Below are 20,440 nucleotides of genomic sequence, written 5' to 3'. Positions count from 1 at the left end.
AGACCAAGCCCTTTGTGTATAACCAGTGATCAAGGTCATCGGTGAACTGTGCTCGGGCCAATCATCGCCTCCAGATATTCACGATGTACTCTCTGAATCGACAGTCACACATGGAAAAGCCACAAAACTCTCGCTCATGTTTTCCTGAGTCAATGTCCGAGACGAGATCTCATTCTGCAATACTCTGCTCGAACGTGCAATGAGAAGTCGGTGATTGACTAGTGCAAGACTCGATGCGGAATCTCGATAGGGAGAATACGACTAAAATGAGCACCACCTCCCGCCTCCCCATATTGGCAAAGGCTATTATCTGGAGAGTGGAGGGGGGGGGGGGAAGGTCAAGTTGAGCACCGTGAATTAAGAGATTACCTACCTGGGTAGTAGATTGGCTTGTCGTAATTTGTCAGAATCTTTCAGGCCACTCCGATTGAACCAATTGGAACAAATGAAACCGAAACTCGGGATCCCCGGGGAAAAGGGGGCCCCATTTCAGGGTCCTCCCTCGACACCTTCTGTCGATAACTCGCAGAGGAGACGCAGCCATAAAGTTTTCGGTGGCTGATTCCCCCGATGATACAGTTAGATGGAAAGGAGAATCTAGATGGAGTTTGTAACCAAGGCAGGTTGGGTGCTCTCTACTACTCACGAGGTCGGCTGCTTCTCTCTCTCTCTCTCTCTCTCTCTCTCTCTCAAGAACTCTACCCAGTACCTACGCACTTTCTTCCCGTATTATTGACCTTACAGCGAGTGGACCAAGGAGCTGGGGAGATCAAGAAAACACAATGTATGCAAAACACAATATGTGATGAGGCAAAAGGACATGCATTACGAATCGTGAAAGAACAAGGAACTCGGAGAAATCTCACAAGCACGAGCGAGTTGGCTTCCAATTTACAATTTTACCTCCAAGCAAGTAAAGTCTGTGTTATTGACAAAACAAAAAACCAATCCCCAGTCCAGGTTCCAAGCTCCTATCTCTAGAAAGGCCCCTGAACAGTCTGTGCCATCCCAAATCGTAAGCATACCTTGATTGAAGTTGACCATAAGGAGAGTCCATTCTGACTTCATTTTTCGCCCGACACTCCCTTTTGGTCATGAGTTCACTTAGTCCAACCTTCAGGACTTCCGACTCCCTTCACTCTATCATCACTCGTGGCCACTCGCTGTTTCTCATTTCGAGGTGTATCAAATGTAAAACATGGCGTTCTTGATATTGTCGTGGACACGCAGCTGAGAACAGCTCGGATCGATTGGATCCTTGTCCTTGCCTTTTCCTTCGCCCGAAGTGCTGCTGCCGCTCAATGTCATTGAGTTCGTCTCCGAAGAATCCGGATCGAAAAACTTGCTCAGATAACACCGAGCTCTCTCACAAGCGAGATCGGCATAGTAGGCGGGCGGACAGATACTGACCGCCTTCGTAGCACGACCGAACATGTAGCAGAGATTATGAGTCAGATCTTCAACCGTGTCCGCGGTGTTCTGCACCTGATTTTCCAACTGCGGTCTCATGTTCCCACTTCCACCTCCACCAGCAGGTCTGCGAAAGATCTCGTCGAGCACGACGTAGTAGTGCGCCGGACGTGCTGTGCCTTTGATGGCGGCGTGGGCTTGCAGGAAGAAATCCCAGTTACGGGCCTCGGTGACGCCGCGATCAACGACGGTGCCGTTCTTGGGGTTCATCATCCGGTCGGCATCCTCGGATCTTGTGGGGTAGAAGCGAGTGTGATGCCGCTTGCCGACAACGATAACGCAGATGCGAGGAAAACCCTCCTTAATTCGGTCGGCAGGGTATAGTTCTTTGCTGGCCTCGCGGAAAAGGGGCACTTCTTGTTCGAGGACCTGGCTGTATTGTCCTTCCGACACTCCGTCGCGATACACCAGGATGTTGTCGGGGAGGGATCTGTTGTTCTTCTGCCACAGCACGAGGCGTGTCTTGACCAACTCCTTCAAGCCTGTGATCATTTCTTGTCGTGACGGCAACATCAGCAATTCCGCGGGGAATTGACTGAGTGAGCGATCAACAGAGGCCACCACGGCGGCGACGCTCGGAGCATTCCGGACCGATCCTGGCGATGGATGGGTAACATCAAGTCCGACGAGCATGGTTTTGCCATCTGCGATGATACCGAGTTTGTTGCCCTCAAGGCAATGGTTATGACCGCCTAGCTTGAGATTGAGCTTGAGGCACACATTACTAGTAGTGGAAATCTTGGTCAGTGTGGTTGTCAGGCGTACAGCGACATGTTAGATGTGCAGGGGAAGGATGTCGGGGAAAGCGATAGAGAGCACTCACGCAAGATACTGTTCGTTCCTCTCACTGAAGAATTTTTCCGCAACACAAATATTTAGCACGCCCTCCAGGACGTCGCAAGTGTATTTGACCTGGTTGTAAATGGCCGTGTCTTTCCGTGACAGACACACCAAGAGGAAGTTTGGGGGCGGTAGCCTCTCGGAGTGCATGAACTGATCAATAGCACCTCTGATTTTGTCTCGGGTGGTGTCTGGCGTCACGGAGATTTCTATCCCATCAAACGGGCGTTCCACGGTAATGCCTAGCTCTTCCATCTTCGACATAAACTGCTCGATGGCTTGTTTGAACTTGCCTTGGCCTCCCCACGGGACAGGCCGACCTGCTATTCCTATCCTCAAAAATGTCCACCTCTTCAATGGCATCGGCGCAGAAAAACGCACATTTCTGAGATTCCAGCTTGCGAAGGAGGGCTTGACGGAATTATTCCCAGTGTACACGACTTTGGGCCCATCAAGTATGCGTGCTGGAACCGAGATTAGTTCTGGATTGATCTTGAGACCAAATGTGTCCTGCCCATGTCTTAGTAAATATCTTATATGAAGACCGATGTCAACTGAACATACCAGGGTCTGATTTGCAGGTGCGAAACCGACAAGCCCTGCGCCACGCGCGGCTGTCCAATCCTGGTTTTCCCCAGGTGTTTTCACAGCAAAGCCGATCATGTTCGAGGTTTGAATTGGGCTCAATTTCATAGAGGCACTTTGACCATCCCGAACATGGCAAACTTGGGCTGGCAGGTACACGAGTCTCTGTCTATTTCCAACATTGATGACGGGCAAATGTGTGTGCTTGATGACGATGTTGTATTCTGATGCACGCCGTTAGAGCATATCCCAATGCGATGGCTTTGTGGCGACTCACCCTTCTTGAAGAAGTCAAAAACGGAAATATAGCTGTTTTCGCTGTCTAGCCAGAACTTGACATCCTTTGGACCCGCTCCATATTCGGTGACATGTGGTCGATGAGGTTGTCCTTCGCCGTCACGAGGTGAAGCGAATGCTTGAATCTGTCTCATGCGGAACACCTGTCGACCTGGGCCCTTGCGTTTCTTGAGGTGAGTTGCGTAGACTGTGACCTTCTTCAAGAACGCTTCCAGCTTTGCTTTGTTAGGACCATTGACCTCCTGATAGTTGAAGATTAAATTCTCCAAGGGCCCAGCCTCGTAGAAGGTGCAGTGTGAGATTTGGGCATTGATCAGGATCCGAGCAGTGGCGGCACGAGCACTGGTGAAAAGCCCTCGCATAGCATTGAGGCCGGCGCCCAAGGATCTCGCAGCAAATGCACCCGAATTTCGGTCCAGGCTGAAGTACCTTTTTGATCCGACAGAGACAATCCGCGGCGATGACCTGGGATAGTGACCAAGGATGATATTGAGAACGTGTATGAGTTCTTCTTTGGAATCGAGAACGGCCGCAGCCGAGGTAGAAGTGACATAATTCAGCAAATCCGAGAATCGCATGACTCCCGTTGGCTGTACTGACACCTGGTACACCATGGCATCGTCTTGCACATCGTCACCTTCGTCTCGATACCGCACTGGATAAGGGTTCTGCAATTCCAGTGGGATGTTGCTGATCATGTTAGAGAAGAAATCTGTGGCGATGTTGGGCTTCTGGTCGACGAAATGATCATCAATTAAGAGGTGGATGATTTGTCGCTGTTTCATTTTGCCTGGAGTACGTCCGTTCCGGTCTGGAGCAACACCGACTGCGTAACGATACACCGTGAGATCAACCAATCCTTTCAATTCGAAATGGTTCGTCCACACGAGTGTTGGTTTTCCTTTCGTTCCATAACCAGGCCGCAGGGGAAGGGTGGAGGCATTCGTTGTTTTCACTGATTCGAGGGCAGCCTGAGTATCGTCTTCCACCTGTCTAACACGCATATCTTCTGCTGCCTTACTGGATCCTGGTCTGCAGGTCGATCAGCGTTTGCAAACCATTATCTGTAGTCAACATACCTTGGGCCGAGAGATGGATTGGGTTGAACTGGCCGAGCTGGCCTACCCCACTGGCCATCTCTACCGCTGCCGCCGCCGCCGCCGCGAGATGCTCTGCCACGGCCAGAAGACATGGTGTACTTCCGTGTCAAAAATAAAAGATGCAAGAAGAAATGAAGTGATATAATATGAAGTGGTAGAGATGTAACAAAGACGCGATGATAACGAACAATAAAGCGACCGCAGGCTGAACATCACCGAGACTCGAGTGAGCAATCAATGAGAGGCAGTCAGCCCTGTGACCGTGTACTTGCTGAGGCAGGTACCTTGGTCGGCAGTGGTAATCAGTCTGAGAAGGCACCATGGACCTTCATTCATCCCTGTATTGTGTCGGTCACAGGAGCGCAGGATTGATGCCAGTTAGAAGAAGGCACACAAAGCTCTCAGAGAAGCCAGTTCAGCCAGACACATGCAATATCGCGTTCTCTGTCGAACCAGCCATCTTTCTGTTCCCTGCGCATGATCGTCATGGCCATTCCTTGGGATAGAAGTGTCAACCAATTCTTTCACCTGCATTACCCCTCTCTTTGTGCGGCATCGACAGGGGTGGTGAAATCAGAAGGTTGCAAACCAAGATTTCCAACTCTCCTACTTGTGTCAATCAATTCAGAGACCAGCTCGCAGAAAAGAACTCGGCGAAAGTCCATATTGAGCTGAAAGGACAAGATTGAAAGGACTGTTTAGCATGACGGGCCCGTCAAAGAGACCTTTGATTGCAGGCGGCATTGCCAGTCAGATTCATCTCTCATCCACAAGGGTCTTTCTCACCAACATTCAGTCTTTCTTAGGTCGCAACAGCTGCCATCATCCTTTCGGGGTATGTCTCTCCTGGTCTGATAAGCAACATGTTTCCTGACCAGTCCAAGTGTCTCTTGGGCACTAGCCATCCGATACTCGCTGCCGTTCCCATCCGCTCTTCCTGTCCTCAACATCGCCTTAACACTAGCAGTCCCCTTCTTAATGCCTTTGATGGCAAGACTGGGTGGCCGAGCCAGAAAAGGTGTCCGTGAAACCCTATATCCATACGCCTGGTACTTTACGACCTTGATCCCATTGATTATCCTGGTGGTAGCTGCAGTATACGGTTCCCCATCTGACATGATACAATGCAACATGGAAAATTGACGGAAGCGCATGTTCCGGAATAAGAACGAAGCAGGTGTTCGTGCCGTACAGAATGCCTTCCGCTGCTGCGGGTACAACTCCTTGCATGATCGCGCATGGCCTTTTCCAAGACACGATATTGATGCTCAAGCTTGTGAACGGACACAAGGGTATACAAGAAGATGTTTAGAACCTTGGACAAGACAAGAAACACTGGTCGCCATAGTGACGGTGCTTGCAGCAGTGTTGAACTGGATCTTGCTGGTAAGTCGAGCCTCTCGGCACAACGAATGCATTAGTTCCTAATCGACAGCAAAGCAAATCATAGGCAATAGGGCTCGATTCACGTACCCTATCATCGCGACCTCGAGCAGACGGCAGTTCCAGGCCGAAGAGAGACGATTGCTTCGTGAGTCAGACGAAGACAATTTAGGCACAGGAAAAGAATATCAGTCGACAGCAAGAGACTGACTGATGGATCAAGGCCGGCGAGCTGGCCTCGAGTAGATGGCCATGTCATGGATAATGCTGAAATGGAGCCGACGACACGGAATCACTATCGGAAAATTGAGATGCAACAGCTGCGTGGCAATCTGGAAACTCGTTGTAAGCACATTGAATGAGATATTTATGGTACTGAAGGTGATTTCCTGCTGGCCTTTACCTCCGGGCGTTGCGTAACCTCGTTATTCTGTCTCTGTGATCCATCAATATCAATAAACTCTACTGGCGCTCTGGGGCACATTCAACATTCTTAGAAAACAGTGCCATCCGATATGATGCCAATGGGTGGGCCGCCAGTAATTGGACGGGACACTTTTGCAATTTCACGTCCTCCCTGCTGCGATGTTAGCACCACCTCGGCAGGGTTGCTTGAGCTTGATTGCTCACCTTCCACGTGCCAGCTTCAAGCATCTGAGCAAGAGTCAGCTGCTCGGAAGCTTCCAAACCGAGGCCCTTGTTCACAGCAGCAAGTAATTCGTCAAGGAATCCAACAGTGGCAGCTCTCCATTCGACAATCACATCGTCACTGGGCTCAAAAGTTGGTACAACCTCGACTGCGTTTCCGTCTCCAACCATTTGGTGGTAATTCTTGAGCCCTCTTTGCCTATCTCCCTCTTTAAGCGTCAAGAGGCCGGTGTCGACCAACAGGCCTCCGTTTCGATATTCTGGCAGACCTGTCATCAGATCCTCGCCGGCGAAATGAACATTGAGCAATTTGGTCATCGGGACCATGAGAGAATAGCACAACCACTGTGTCAGCTTGTGGAAAGGCACAATCGTCTCCCAAGGATGAGCAGGCGGTGATTTAGGCATAGCTTGACAAGGCCAGGCGTCTCCCAAAGGTGTTCCCTTTATGTTCGTTCGGGTTGCTGGCCAAATGCTCGACAGGCCGTCCATCAGAACACTCCATAAGGTAGGCATCAAGATGATGGGTACGGACGCAGCCTGTGTGGTAGGGTGAGACAACAAATAATCTACTCGCCTTAGCAAGTATCAACTCACGAGATCATCACGCACCTACCTATCATATTTCCAGGTCGCCCATCATGACCAAAGATCTCGGCATTTTGAAGAGCTTTTCCAAGTCTGACAAGGAGTCCAGCCCTGCCTTCAAGGCCTGACATGGGATTTGCCTCTGTTACTTGCATTCCTTTCGCCAATGTGTCGGTGGTGACTTTTTGGAGGCCGGCGGCATCAACTTGGTGGGGCTGGTTAGGGTCACTGCTAAATGCGCCAGTTTTGAACATCTCTAGACTCGCCACGGCCAGACCTTCGCTTCGGTTATAGACCTTGCCCGATTCCTTGGACTTGTAGGACCATTTGGTGCCAGCCCCAGCGTCCAAAAGTACCGAAACGAGGAAAAGATCGATAAGTCGGCGCGTCCTCTCCTGATTGTCGACTGAATTTGGCCATGACTGAAGCAGCTGGGTAACTCTCGGCCGTCCCCCAACTTCGAAATGCTGCCATCGCCCATGAGGAGGGATCGAGGCATAGTTGCCCTGAAAGTCTCGCTATCTGTCGTTAGTTTGAGCTTGATTTTGTTGCTTTTGAACCTACCTTGATGATGGCAACTACATAATCTGCCGTATCCTTGAACTTGGACAAGTCGACATCGAAGTGGTAGAGTGCATTGCCTTTAGCCTCATCAAGCACCAAGCGTGTTCGTTGTCTTACGGCATGTATGCTCCGAAGATAAGCGGCCGGATGCGATCTCGGATCAGGAGGATCAGGGATGGAAATGTTGGGCATGTTGTGGCCCAATGCCGAAGAAGTGAATTTGTCGCTGATCAATCTCGGTGACTTATGAGAGTAGTCTTGTATACGATCGGGGCCAACGGCAGGGGTTAAGCGTGCTCTGTTTGATCTGGGATCATGGTGACTCGACCTGGGATCTTTTCTTCTGAAGATGCCCTTCATGGCGGGGGAAGGTTTGTCGAGCCAGCGGAGGATGGCACTGGTCTCGGGTAAGCGTGGAATGCAGCAAGCCGCTGGAGCGCCACCAAATGATCACTGTATGATAGGCCAAGTTACTGTCCTGGGCCCCAGAAGCTCGGCCATGCGCTAAATCGCAGGGATGGGAATGTGTTTCACAGGCGAGTTTGCGTGGTGCTTGACTCGTGCAAGATTGCTCCTTGGGTCCAGTGCCACTTCGATGCTCAGAAGCAGTCGGAATACGTGGTCCCGAATGAAATCAGCATATCTGTCGATTGTTGAAGGTGATGAGAGCGAAAGGACCGGAGTGAACGATCGACAAAGAATTGGATCAAGTTAAGTAAATCTGAAATGAAGGTAGTGAAGGTGATTTTCCCTGGCTTCCTAATGACTTGAGTCAAGCTGTGTGTGTGTATATGTGTGTGTGTGTGTGTGTGTGTCGCAAATACAGAAGGAAGGAACGAACGATCAAGGCGGGCGCACTCTGCGAGCAGGTCTACAGTCACGTTTATCAAGTGCTTTCTCACACCATGCCCAGCAACCTCTCAAACAACCTTCGCCCAAGGACTTCCTCTTCAAGAGCCAGGGCTAGTTGAGGCCCCATAACTGACTAACAACTTAGAGCTGTGGTTGGAACGCTCTTCCATGCAGAGTCCAGGAGAAAAGCTCGCAATGCTGCATGAACCGGAGAACACAATTTGCCTAACCTATGGGTGCACTCCCCTGGGAAGGACACCCCTACAGGCGCCGCTAAACCCTGGTCGATCGGGCCTGCTGTTTATCCCACCGGCCTACTTAAGAGTCCGTACGCCAGGTAGATGACCTTGTTCACGGCACCGGCTGCGTTGGTGTCTAACTTGTGCTTTGATATACTCAGTAGTGTCTGTGTTTGATTGTGTCTCTTAAATAGTGGCCATAAATCAATCATGCTCCATACACATATCTGTGAATGTATTGGACACCTGGATGGCGTTGCAACATCGTCAGGAATGATCGTCGTGGCAGCCGGTTGACGCCAATCTCTCTGATCCTGTGTGTCTTCGCTAGGATCGTAAGCACTTCGCGCCCCAGCTTGTCGACGCCATTAAGCGGATTGCCGGCGATACGACGCCATGCTCTCGGTTGATGAGGCAGACGCGTTTCAACATGGGACGCGGGCAAGGCAGCCAGGCAACAACATACCTGACATATCAAAATACGTCGCATCTCTCGCATATAGAGTTCTTGAAGCGGAACAACAGTGACTCCCAAGAAGGAACGCATCATCGACGACTATCTGCTGAAAAGAATCTAAGATCTCTGATCTCCTCGTGGTCATCCCGTAATTTGGGCTGAAACACCCGGCACCGCCCGTTGTTAGGGAGCTACGAGTAGAGTACTCCGTACAAAACGTTTACTCGGGTAAGCTCCCGAGGTCCACAGGCCGAGCAGGCCATGACACCATCAGCCGACGGTGATATGTACTCGTACACTGTCGGAGTCGACGTACAGGACAGTAGTCCTCTGTTTGCGAAATTGCCAGCTGAGACTCGGATCGAGATCTTTTCATTGGCTTTGACAGCAGATATCGATACATCGAAACCATACAGACCAGACCGGTTCTTCTACAGGCCAGGCTATCACAGTCACACGAAGATCAACCAGGCACTGCTGCTGACCTGTAAGCGGATTTACGAAGAGGCTCGTCTTCTGCCCATCGCCGTCAACGAACATGTCTTCTGGCTCTTCAATGGTCCTTGGACATCGATTGGTCGCCGAGAGAGATATCCTGCGAGATGGGACGACTACTTTCATAAATTGAACGCGGACCAAAAACAAGCTGTCCAGACGGTTCATATCTTCGCGCAACAGATGTACCTCGAGAGCCTGACAAATATCTTTGGCCGGCATGCGTTCAACTTCAGAACCACATGCTTGCACCTTACCATTCGCCACTTTGACTGGTGGTCCTGGGAGAGTCCTCCAATGAGCAATGATCGGCTAGGGATCTGTCCCTGGAGAGAATCTAGGACTTCGTGTCAACAAATGTTGGCTGAGCCACTAGATCCTGACGTGGACTATATCAAACCGCGAATCGGTAGTTTGTCGACCTGGGGAGGTCAGGTATGCCAAATCAAAGGGCTTAAAGTGCTCAAGATTGAGTTTGAGATTGGGATCCCAAAGGAACAACAGCTTCAGATGGTCATCGAACGAGCTAAAACGTGGAAATTCCCCCTTGCCGGAGCAGATGCTGTGCTCGTATGGACGGGCACGATGGAAGACTTTTTCTGGGAGGGCCTTCAATCTGTCAAGGGGGACTTCATGCCGTTGAGGGAGAAGCCCATTGCAGGAGATCTCCCAACACGCAAGTATCATGTTGTAACGATGACTTGGGTTGCTGTTCCATCTTCCAGAGTCGGGTTATTCAGAATAGGATAATAGCAAGGTAGCATAACAGGAATGAATTCCCTAGCTTTTTAATCTCGAGACTCCTTCTGGGACGAGAGTATAGGGAAGATTTCATAGTTGCAGTGAGCGAGAAGTATTTATTGTTGGTGCTGGCAATTCGTACTATGTACTCTGTATTTGTGAAATTCTGTGGCGCCACAAACTGTCACTGTGGCGCAGGGGCACGGAACTTCTAGACCACGTTATCCATGCACCGACAAAATAGTTGCGCAGATTCCGCTGGAAACCAAGTCTATCGCTGTTCACTTTGCTTGTTCCGCGACGAGCTATTTTAGCATGATAACCCTTTCTTGTTTAGCATCCTCCCCTTGTTGCTAATATGGACGACATCGCGGGGTTGAAATGGACTTCAACCCCGGCAAATGGCCAACCACGCCCAACATCCAACTACACTGCCTTTTCTACATCAAAGCCTACGCCGCCCAATTCTGGACGAGCAACACCTCTCGATGCATCCTCTGCGCAGCCTCAATCGAAATCCACCACTCCACTGGGCGATAGCTTTGCCAATCTCGTGTCGTTTGGGCCCGGCGCAAACAAGAACCTATCACTTTTAGAGCAGCAAAAGAGACAGACGGAGGCCAGGCTTCAGCAGCAGCAAAAGACAGCTCAAAGTATAAACGATCAATATACTGGCGGGGATGATCAGTTTTGGAATAACCTGGGGAGCGGAAGAGGTACCCCTGCTATGGATGGTGTAAACAATGTCTCTAGAGACGCGCAAAATCGTACACCAAACAACAACAACGATGATGAAGATGATCTATTTGCGGCCTTCAATAAGCCAGCCCCACGACAGAGTCGGCCTGCCACGACAAGTCCAAATGACAATATGGCGAATAATGAAGAAGACGACCCCTTCGAACTGTTAAATTCAGCACCGCATCGGACTGACACAGCGCCGACCGATACCTCTGCGGACGATGACGATGTCCTTGGATTGCTTGGAGAATCTGCCTCGGCTCATCCAAGAACCAAACAGCCTTCTCTCGAGGGAAAGAGTCGTGGTCAAGATCTACATCCCCAAGACAAGGCCATAGCTGAACTTGTAGATATGGGATTTCCCACAGAAAAAGCACGGCGTGCTCTCGAAGCCACCGAGACAGGCACGGATGTACAGGCTGCTGTGGGATATCTACTGAACCAGGCCCACGCTGAAGCGAGACAAAAATCCTTAGGCCGAGATTCACCCCAACCAGCACAGGACAGGGAAAGCAGACTAAGGAATGGTCACCCAGGTTCAGGAGCGTCTCGAAGCCGAACAAGATGTGACGTTGGGGTCGCGTCTCGGAGTCGGCAGCAGGGACAATCAGGTACTGCAGAAAAGGATTTTGAGCAGATGGCAGCAGAATTTGGCAGCAACTTTCTCAAGACAGCTGGATCGTTCTGGAAACAGAGCACAAAACGTGTTCAGCAAGCTGTTCAGGATTTCAATGCCGACGGCGAATCTTCGAGTCAGCCACGCTGGATGCGAGAAGTGGAGCGGCCACAGCGTATTGATCACCATGAGCATTCACGTGAAGATGGTAATCGTATGACAGTGCCCACTAGACGTGGCTCTGGAGGCCAGAAATCATCAAAGCCAACAGATGAGGCCCTGATGCTGGAGTCTGATCGGCCGACTCCACCACCACGACCTACAGTCTCATCTAGGCCTGATAATCGGCTTGATACCAGCGCTGGTTCCTCGAGAGATCACTCTCCAGCCATCCCGCATCGCTTGAGAGAATCGATTCCTCAAAAACAGCCTGCATTCTTACGCCAACAGACTCCATCACCTGCAGCAACATCAAGGGCCGCATTGAACAGGACAGCCGCGGATGACGAAGCTGCCCAAGCATATGTCAGTTCTGCACGAAGACGAAAACCCCCGGCGAACAGTCAACCAGTAGTTTCTGCTTCTGAACCCGATCTTCTTGATGGAAACTTCAAAGATGCTGCGCGCTCGCAGCAAGGCTCAAGAGCTGCAGCCACAGCAATGCCTCCCTCACGCTCTCAATCACAACCTTACCGGCACACAGATATACCCGTCAGACCTCCTCCACCAACCCGCACCATTCCCACGGTCACAGCTATTAGCCTCCAGGCAAGCCATTCGCACCGTGAAAAGGGTAACGAGCACTTCAAGCGTGGAGACTATTCCTCCGCCCATACTTCCTATACCACTTCGATATCCCACCTTCCTGACACTCACCCACTCCTAATCGTACTTCTAACCAACCGTGCACTCACCGCGCTCAAGATAGGCGAACCTAAAACTGCCATATCTGATGCCGATCGTGCCATGACCGTCATAGGCATTTCCAAGGGCGAAAACGAGACCATCAACATGGCTACAGGTAACGGTCAAGATAACAAGCCCATGCGCGATTACTACGGCAAGGCCCTCATGCGCAAGGCCGAGGCGCTTGAACAAATGGAGAAATGGACCGACGCGGCGCTCGTGTGGCGCGAAGCTGTCGAAGGCGGCCACGGTGGTGCGACCAGTATTCAAGGACGCATGCGTGCGGAGAAAGCAGCCAGGCCTCAGCCTTCAAAACCGCAGCCGAAGCCTAAACCCGCATCCAGACCCCGTCCGATGCCTGCAAAGGCTGCATCGGCGCCGCCTGCAGCAGCAGTGAACAGACTACGTGCCGCGAATATGGCGGCTGAAAAGGCCGACGACGAGAAATTCCGGTTATCGGACTCTGTTGACGCACGCATCCAAGCGTGGAAAGGCGGAAAGGCGGACAATCTACGTGCTTTGCTGGGCAGTCTGGAAAATGTACTCTGGGAAGGGTCAGGGTGGAAGAAGATTAGCATGGCTGATCTGGTGTTGCCCGGGAAGGTCAAGATTCAATACATGAAAGGCATAGCGAAGGTGCATCCTGACAAGGTAAGTTCTGGTTCAGAATCCCCTCCGGGCTCAAGAAGCATTGTAATGATCTCGGACTAATTCGGTACCTTTGCTAGATTCCCACGGACGCAACGACAGAACAGCGAATGATTGCGGGAGCGGTATTTAGTGCCTTGAACGAGGCATGGGACAAATTCAAGACCGAAAATGGTCTTTAGTACTGCTGTGTATATAGCGCTGTCCTCGAAGTTCATGGTTGAAAAGAGAAGCGAGAAAGGTCAATGCTGTTGGAAATACCGGTTCCCCGGATGTGTGCTTCAACTGCCACATCACACGACCGTGTGTGTGATTGTGAGGAATAATCCTTCTTGCAGATATATTTATACAATGTTTAGATTTGAAGACCGAGGAGAAAGAGAGATAACTCCTCGTCCACTATCTCTTCTTCCCACCGATCTTTGCGCCTTTGTTTGACTTTTTGCCCTTTGACTTCTTGGTGCCTTTGGCGGCCTTGGATTCCATGGTAGTCTTGATCCGAGCGGCTCGCTTTCTCCAAGCCATCCACCTGTCCGACCGGTCGTACCTGGGGACGCTGATGCCCTTTCTCTCCGCGGCCCGGCCGATCGAGACGTTTGCTTCCCTATACGTTCCTTCGCGCATGATCGTGGGCGGGGGCGGCGCCGGCGTCGCGCCTCCGTTCTTGAAAGCGGCGCGGCTGTTTGCGCTCAGGTGGGCTTCCATGAAGTCCCTCTCGGACGACTCGGGCTGCCGTGTGATGGGCGTGGCGTACATGCCCAGCCGTCTCCGCGTGGGAGCGTTGCGAGGCAGCGGGAGTTGCGAGCCCGGGCCTTCCTTCTCGAGCGCGACGCCGATGTACCGTCTCTTGGGGTGTTTGAGGGGGTCGCGGTAGTACCGCACGTAGCCGTACTCGAGGGCGTAGATGGTGTGGTCTTTGCCGACGCCGACGTTCTCGCCCGGGTGCCATTTCGTGCCTGTCGTGGTCGCGCAAGTCAGTGATTCTGTGTGGATTTTCCCCTGCCGCGCCAAACGGCGAAAAAAAGGGCAAGACAACTTTACCTCTCTGTTTGAATATGATGTTTCCGGGCGCCACGTATTCCGACGCAGACTTTTTGGCTCCCAAGCGCCGTCCGGCAGAGTCGGTCGGCCCATTGGCACGGCCTTGAGCTGCGTGCGAAGCATGTCGGACGAAATTTGTGCACGGTCGGGGTTGGAGGGTTTGGTGTCTGGAACATAAACTCAGGGCGTTCAATGAAGATACGAGGGCTGCGAATGACGTGTCCGCAGACACGGCAGACCTAGATAATCGAGGCTGCAGCATGGCGATGGTTCGTGAATGCCTAATCGTCGTGGTAGTCCTGGCCGTCAAACAGCTCGATTTCTTTAATCGGAGCAAGTTGGAAATCGAGGGTGATCGCCCATAATTCACGCTAACCATTTCTGGCGATTTAATTGTCGGCGGATTGTCAGGACAAGAGACCAACTGTCCGCTTTTCACGATTCATGTTCCGTCCTTGTTATGTACTAGTAAAACGTTTTCGTCTTCCGTTCGAGACTTATACGAGAGTGCAATCTGCTTCTACAACCATGAAGATCATCGCCAGTCTTCTCTTCCTTTTCTCAAGCCTGGCCGCCGCCCAATTTCAATTCTTCGAGCAATTCTTCCAGGGGGGACAGCAAGCTCAAGGACAACAAGAGAAACAAAACGTCCCGAGTGACTCGAGCTGGTATCGACAAAATTGGGAGGGCGGTGAGTAGAAGTCGCCCAAATCTGTTCTGTTTTTGGGTGGGCGAAATACTTCTTCGCCCTCCTCTTCGTCGCTAAGACACCCACTAATCACTACTACCTCCAGCAACGTGCTCGAATTATCTATGTCCAGACACCCTGGCATGTGTGCACTTCCCGCACCATTGTCCATGCCAATTTCCAGATGTGGAGGAAAAGGTCGAATTGAGTGATGGCATCGCCGTCTGCGCCAGCAAGGGAGGCTTCAAACCCGGCGAAGCTGTGCGGAAGATTGAGTTGGCGAGAAAAGGTCTGATTTGATGGACGCAGCTCACTCGGCAATGTCAGCGTTACCGCACCTTCGGCATGCTACTCTTTTCGATTTGGGATGTTTTCGCAATATCAGGATGCAGCACGACTGGCGCGACATCCCAATTTGCTATAGACTTCTGACAGAGGCCTCACATGCACCTAAAGAAATGTGATGTCCTGGCAAGAATGACGAACTCACTCAATCGCGACTTTCATACTGAGTTTCCCACGCAGTCCTCCACCTGCCGAGTATTCGTCGAGAGTTGACGCACAGAAGGGCGAATCTCGTCGTGCGGACTATCGGTCACTATCCCCATGTGCATCTTCGCTGAGGCGTTTCTGATGGCTGCGGACGAAAATCGTGAATGCTGACCCTGTAACTGCCAAGCTGCAACTACGTGGCCTTGCTGAAGCTCCTATCATTGTGCTGCGTATAAGACTTGCTGTGTGGACGGGCTGTTCATGCGGTCGGAAACCCCTGGTCATCCATCTATGCGAAACGCAGCAAACAAGGTGTCTAACTTTTGTCTTGATATATCCCTGTCCTAGAAATTTACCTTCGGGTGCAAGTCTCCGGAATCGTGGCGTTAGAGCCAGAGGCTGATACCATAAACAGTGTGCCGCTTACGTGCGCCGGTAGTTCGTCCTCAGGCCAGCCTCTTGCATGCATAGTGGCATCATCACGCGGTAGTGCTTCAATCGTTGTGTCAAGAGTTGATATCGGATCCGCATCTCGAATGTCTGGTTCAATGTTTTGACACATGTCCGTCTGCTGACAAAAGGATCACAATTCTCGGACCTTTCTCAGCACCCAAAGTGTTTTCGACCGCACGAAAGGAGGACGATGACGGGAAACACGAGATATTCAAGAATCCTACCACGACGGCTGGATGACGATATTTCGTGTTCCAAAGATCGTCATAATCCAAACCATGTGGTCAACGGGATACAACAGAAGCAGCATCAACCTCTACAAGGATACTTCAGCCAATGCCCTATCTCTTATATCTGGGATTGTTGGTGCAAAGAGTCAAATCAATTGCGTCCGTCGAAGCCGTTACAAAGCTTTTCATCCACTGCGGACCGAGTTTGGCAATCTCTTCTTCTGCAGGGCCCAACCAGTAGCTTAGAACGGCAGCTCGAACAGTGATTTGCCTACATCTCGCATCGTTACCACGATCTCCAAACTGAAAGACCCTCCGTTTCGTCTCAAGATGGTCAGGTGTACTGTCAAAGCAGTCCGTACGCGCACCTTCACTTGACGGGAAGTCAGTGAAATGAGTTCCAGGAGAGTTCGGAAAGCCGGCAACAGCCCCGACTTTTTCAATCAAATAATAATGCTGTGGCTTCATGGACGACTGCACGAAGGCACGAGACCCATGCGCTTTGTCTCCGTCGACTTCGAAAAAGGTGGTACTTTACGCGAAGAGGACCATAAATGAAGTCTCCTATTCGTGTGCAACGGCGCCGCGGCCGAGAGTTATGGTGGCTCGGTAGGAAAGCGAATGTCACAGGCCCCAATTTGTACTCTGACATGATTGCCTATAGCAGCCCTGTACGGCGTAAGGCATTTCAGCCTTCGGGCGCCACGCGATTCGCCTACCCGGAGGCGTTGACACAGGGCCGGGCGACGGAGCGATCGCAACCCTGATTTGTCCTTCTGATTTCTTTACGCCATATGGCTTCCGCACCTTTCTTCGGATAGGAACTCCACATGAGGTCAGAATCAGGCCGAATTTCTGGCGGCGCTTACACTTGAGAGATAGTCTCTTGGCCAAGCCCCTCTATCCCTTCGCTTTGTCGCCAAAGGTGGTCCACACGTAGAGATGAATTCTGGTGCAGCGCTGCAGATCACACGTTTGCATTATGGGCTAGTAGCCTCGACATTGTTCTTCTAAAGAAGGACTCCTGCGCCGGGCTTTGCCTGACGCACACGCGTCCTCGGCCTGCTGTTCGAAGGCCAGCGCAATGATACAGAATGAGTGATAGCCAAGCGACCTCACCATCAACTTCCAAGCGAAGGCGCTATTCAAGAGTGAGCCGAGCGTGCAATGAGTGCAGGTATGGATGTATTCACAGGTAACTCCGAGATCCAGCATGCAGGACACTAACAGCCAGTAAGAATCAGAAAAGTCCGCTGCGATGGCCGCATGCCTTGTGAGCCTTGTCAAGACTTCGACCGACGTAAGTATTGTGGTACAAAGAGAAATGCGTCATTGTGATTGAACGACGCAGACTGTACTTTCACATCCACAAAGGGGCAACGAACGGCAGGAGCACCTCGAACCAAGATTCTCGAAGATCGACTACGACGCGCCAAAGCCTTGCTCTATAAGATACAAGCTCAAAACCCTTCAGCGCAGCACAATGTCGAGATCAGTAGTATCTTCGAGTCTCCGCCTGGATCACCATCATCCGTATCGGATACACCGGGTTTGGCGGATGACAATCCCGGAGATCACCTCGAGAACATGCTGGACGGTCGAGGTCGATTGACTGCCAACAAAAAATCCACCGAATATTATGGAGGTGGCTCAGGATTTGCCTTTCTTCAACGTACTCAGGAGCTCTTCAACCCCGAAGCCGCATTACATGGACACCCAAGGACCGGTAACATTGGTTCGGACGTTATCTCCAGGTTGTTTGACTCTCCACTTCCAGACAAGCAAGCTCTTGCTACGGACGTCCCTTTCTCTCAACTGCTGCCTTCGAGACAAACAGCTACAGGCTTGCTGAACATAGTGTTCGGCCAGACATATCACTTGTTGCACTTCCTCCACGAGCCTGCCTTCCAGAAACAAACGGAACGTATCTACGACTTGGATCCTATCGAATTTTCAGATTCAGACCATGACTTTCTGCCTTTGTTCTATGCTGTTACTGCCCTGGGGTATCTATTCAACGGACAACTCCACCGTAGTTATGGCTGTAAAGGGGCGGTCAACCAAGCGTAAGTGAAAGTATTCGATGATACGGAATACGAACCTGACAGTTACAGGATGCGCCATTTCATTGCCGCACGCAGAATGGTAAATCTTGATCATTGTACAGACATTCTAAGCTTACAAACTATCCTTTGCTTCATTCTTTTTCTAATGTCCACGGCTCGCCTCGCATCTGCCCATACTTATATCGGACTGGCTGTGGCAGCCTCTATGAGGATGGGACTTCATACGCAGGCGTGTTCGACCCTTGAGCATCTCACGGAGTTGGAAAAGGATATTAGACGTCGAGTGTTTTGGACCATCGTCAAACTTGACATCTACAGTGGCACCGTCCTCGGACTGCCGGGGATGATTAATTTAGACTATGTTGACCAGATAAAGCCTAGCGGTCATATCAAAGATTATGCGGACGAACATCACGGCGGCTTCGTTTCCCTCAAAACGAAGCGTTTACTTGCAGCTTCTGCTCAATATTTCGAAGTCTTAGGGATTACAAGCAAAGTCAGTCAGAAACTCTACCCCAAAACAAACGAAGAAGCCCATCGAGGGAACGAGTCAAAAATATATGTCAGTAACGCAATAATTTTGGAAATCGAAGAAGATTTCAAACAATGGCGTGAAGGACTGCCAGATGCCCTTGGCTCGGATGACGAGACCGAATCTATGAGCAGGTAAGAGGACCCTTATTACCAACGCATGCTCGACTGATCACAGTTTAGTGTGCTATACGAACTCGAAATGGTTCACAACTTTGGACATATTCTACTCTACAGGCCATTCTTACATTATCTGGCGAGAACACGGGAAGATCAACCTCCGGATCCGCGCTTGATACGCTGTGCGACTGCGTGTGTCAAGATTTCGAGAACGACCATCTCACGGTCTGCTGGGATGCTCAAGAATGGATTTCTAGCTCCTGCAGCATGGCAATCTGTGTACACAATTTTTTTATCGCTGGTAACGCTTGTTTTCTATCTTGCCACTCAACATGGAAACCCTGAGTGCAATGCCATTCAGCGGGAAGCGGAGGAGGGAATCCGAATTTTGGCCAGGACTTCGTGCCAGGACATTGGATCAAAGAGGTGCTTGGATGTATTGAGGGTATGTGCGAGAGCGCGATGTTGAGACGGAGGTTGCTAATTTCTCGTGCCAGGTCCTGATTCGCAGATTGTCACACATTGTTGATCTGGATGTGGATGATGTATGCACTTCAGTTGTACCACTCTGTAACAATCCCAATGACGATGATGATGAGGCCCTTCCAGAACAAAGTGAATCTATGAACCCTGCGCGAGCCGAGGTTTCCTCCTCAGATACTTCAGCAAGCAGAGTTGGAAGACTCATGATTCTCCCATCACATCCACCACAGAATGTCCAGCCTCCCCCAACATATCGTTCTCGATCAACACCGGTAGCCGTACACGGTGTTAATGTACCGGGTTATCAGCAAATGCACTACCCAGCGACCACTCCAATGTGGGATTCGTCAGGAAGGACTCCGTTAGCTGGTCAAACCCAATACTTCACTTCCCATTCTTTACCTTATAGCATGTCGCCACCACCTCCGCCTACCAGGTCCGATGGCACAGAGCAGTATGGCTCTGCGCAGATGGAAGTGCCTTATACCCAAGGTTTTGCCTGGCCATTCTCACTACAAGGTGATAACACCGGTGCTAGTCATCCCTCAGGCAGAGAGTCACATCCCGGCCAGATGAATACGTTGACAGAGCAGGATATTGCTGCATTCATGCGGATCAACCCTGGGGAAGAGCCTTTTCTGTAAGCAGAGCCTACCGCGTTCGACCACAAGTCGACTGCCTGTCATTGTCAGGAACGAGTGGAGTCGCGAGCCCCCCTGCCCCTCGTGATCGACATCTACAGCATGACCTAGCTTTCACGCCATCAGTCGAGGTACCGATGGGATCTGTCCTATACCAGACAATGCAGATGAGCCCTCGTGCGATTGACAGATCAAGTAGCTTTTCTGGAGCCGCTGTCATTACCACATCGCACCGCAAAGGCACCACTACCAGCAGCGATGTAGTCAATGTGTTCCCTGGTTTGACAAAGACTTTTTCAAAACGCTCTTAGATCGATACATCAAATTTCAATCAAGACTCAAAGACAGGAATCCCAAGTGGCCCAATGTTACACTCGCATTATACACTCCATTGCATGAGAGTTCTAGAAACGTCCCATACGTGTTACTTTTGAACACACTGCTCCTCATTGAAGTACTATGCATACTAAGTGAGCCGACAAGCGCGCATAAGACGTCTTGTCGAGTCTTGTCTTGAGATCGGCA

The 20,440-nt window shown here is 51.0% G+C and overlaps 7 protein-coding genes across 7 annotated transcripts; 4 read left to right on the top strand and 3 right to left on the bottom strand.

Moving 5' to 3' along the window:
• Window positions 1-1,133: 1,133 nt before the first annotated feature.
• Window positions 1,134-4,384, bottom strand: PV06_08901 (uncharacterized protein; the record flags this gene model as incomplete). Its single annotated transcript, XM_016410284.1, has 5 exons — window positions 1,134-2,194; window positions 2,294-2,820; window positions 2,875-3,119; window positions 3,173-4,224; window positions 4,272-4,384. 5 exons carry the CDS (start codon window positions 4,382-4,384, stop codon window positions 1,186-1,188), a joined length of 2,946 nt encoding a protein of 981 aa, XP_016259306.1. The 3' UTR covers window positions 1,134-1,185.
• Window positions 4,385-5,596: 1,212 nt separating this feature from the next.
• PV06_08900 (uncharacterized protein) lies at window positions 5,597-5,885 on the top strand (the record flags this gene model as incomplete). Its single annotated transcript, XM_016410283.1, has 2 exons — window positions 5,597-5,678; window positions 5,728-5,885. The coding sequence occupies 2 exons, from the start codon at window positions 5,597-5,599 to the stop codon at window positions 5,883-5,885; spliced, it is 240 nt and encodes a 79-aa protein (XP_016259305.1).
• A 131-nt stretch (window positions 5,886-6,016) lies between these two features.
• Window positions 6,017-8,316, bottom strand: PV06_08899 (uncharacterized protein). Its single transcript, XM_016410282.1, has 4 exons — window positions 7,476-8,316; window positions 6,940-7,429; window positions 6,306-6,892; window positions 6,017-6,252 (listed from the first exon to the last, which is right to left on the bottom strand). The coding sequence occupies exons 1-4, from the start codon at window positions 7,833-7,835 to the stop codon at window positions 6,169-6,171; spliced, it is 1,521 nt and encodes a 506-aa protein (XP_016259304.1). The 5' UTR covers window positions 7,836-8,316; the 3' UTR covers window positions 6,017-6,168.
• A 2,202-nt stretch (window positions 8,317-10,518) lies between these two features.
• PV06_08898 (uncharacterized protein) lies at window positions 10,519-13,647 on the top strand. The gene is made up of 2 exons (XM_016410281.1): window positions 10,519-13,173; window positions 13,251-13,647. The coding sequence occupies exons 1-2, from the start codon at window positions 10,618-10,620 to the stop codon at window positions 13,350-13,352; spliced, it is 2,658 nt and encodes an 885-aa protein (XP_016259303.1). The 5' UTR covers window positions 10,519-10,617; the 3' UTR covers window positions 13,353-13,647.
• PV06_08897 (ribosomal protein L27) lies at window positions 13,347-14,515 on the bottom strand. Its single transcript, XM_016410280.1, has 2 exons — window positions 14,212-14,515; window positions 13,347-14,126 (listed from the first exon to the last, which is right to left on the bottom strand). Exons 1-2 carry the CDS (start codon window positions 14,471-14,473, stop codon window positions 13,570-13,572), a joined length of 819 nt encoding a protein of 272 aa, XP_016259302.1. The 5' UTR covers window positions 14,474-14,515; the 3' UTR covers window positions 13,347-13,569.
• Window positions 14,516-14,657: 142 nt separating this feature from the next.
• Window positions 14,658-15,200, top strand: PV06_08896 (uncharacterized protein). The gene is made up of 2 exons (XM_016410279.1): window positions 14,658-14,902; window positions 15,006-15,200. The coding sequence occupies exons 1-2, from the start codon at window positions 14,740-14,742 to the stop codon at window positions 15,197-15,199; spliced, it is 357 nt and encodes a 118-aa protein (XP_016259301.1). The 5' UTR covers window positions 14,658-14,739; the 3' UTR covers window position 15,200.
• A 2,132-nt stretch (window positions 15,201-17,332) lies between these two features.
• PV06_08895 (uncharacterized protein) lies at window positions 17,333-20,090 on the top strand (the record flags this gene model as incomplete). The annotated part of the gene is made up of 5 exons (XM_016410278.1): window positions 17,333-17,374; window positions 17,449-18,140; window positions 18,189-18,806; window positions 18,855-19,236; window positions 19,289-20,090. 5 exons carry the CDS (start codon window positions 17,333-17,335, stop codon window positions 19,916-19,918), a joined length of 2,364 nt encoding a protein of 787 aa, XP_016259300.1. The 3' UTR covers window positions 19,919-20,090.
• Window positions 20,091-20,440: the final 350 nt, after the last annotated feature.

Source organism: Exophiala oligosperma, assembly GCF_000835515.1.
Source record: "Exophiala oligosperma strain CBS 72588 unplaced genomic scaffold supercont1.9, whole genome shotgun sequence".
Taxonomy (NCBI): domain Eukaryota; kingdom Fungi; phylum Ascomycota; class Eurotiomycetes; order Chaetothyriales; family Herpotrichiellaceae; genus Exophiala; species Exophiala oligosperma.
This window is presented reverse-complemented; position numbering and strand designations above follow the sequence as displayed.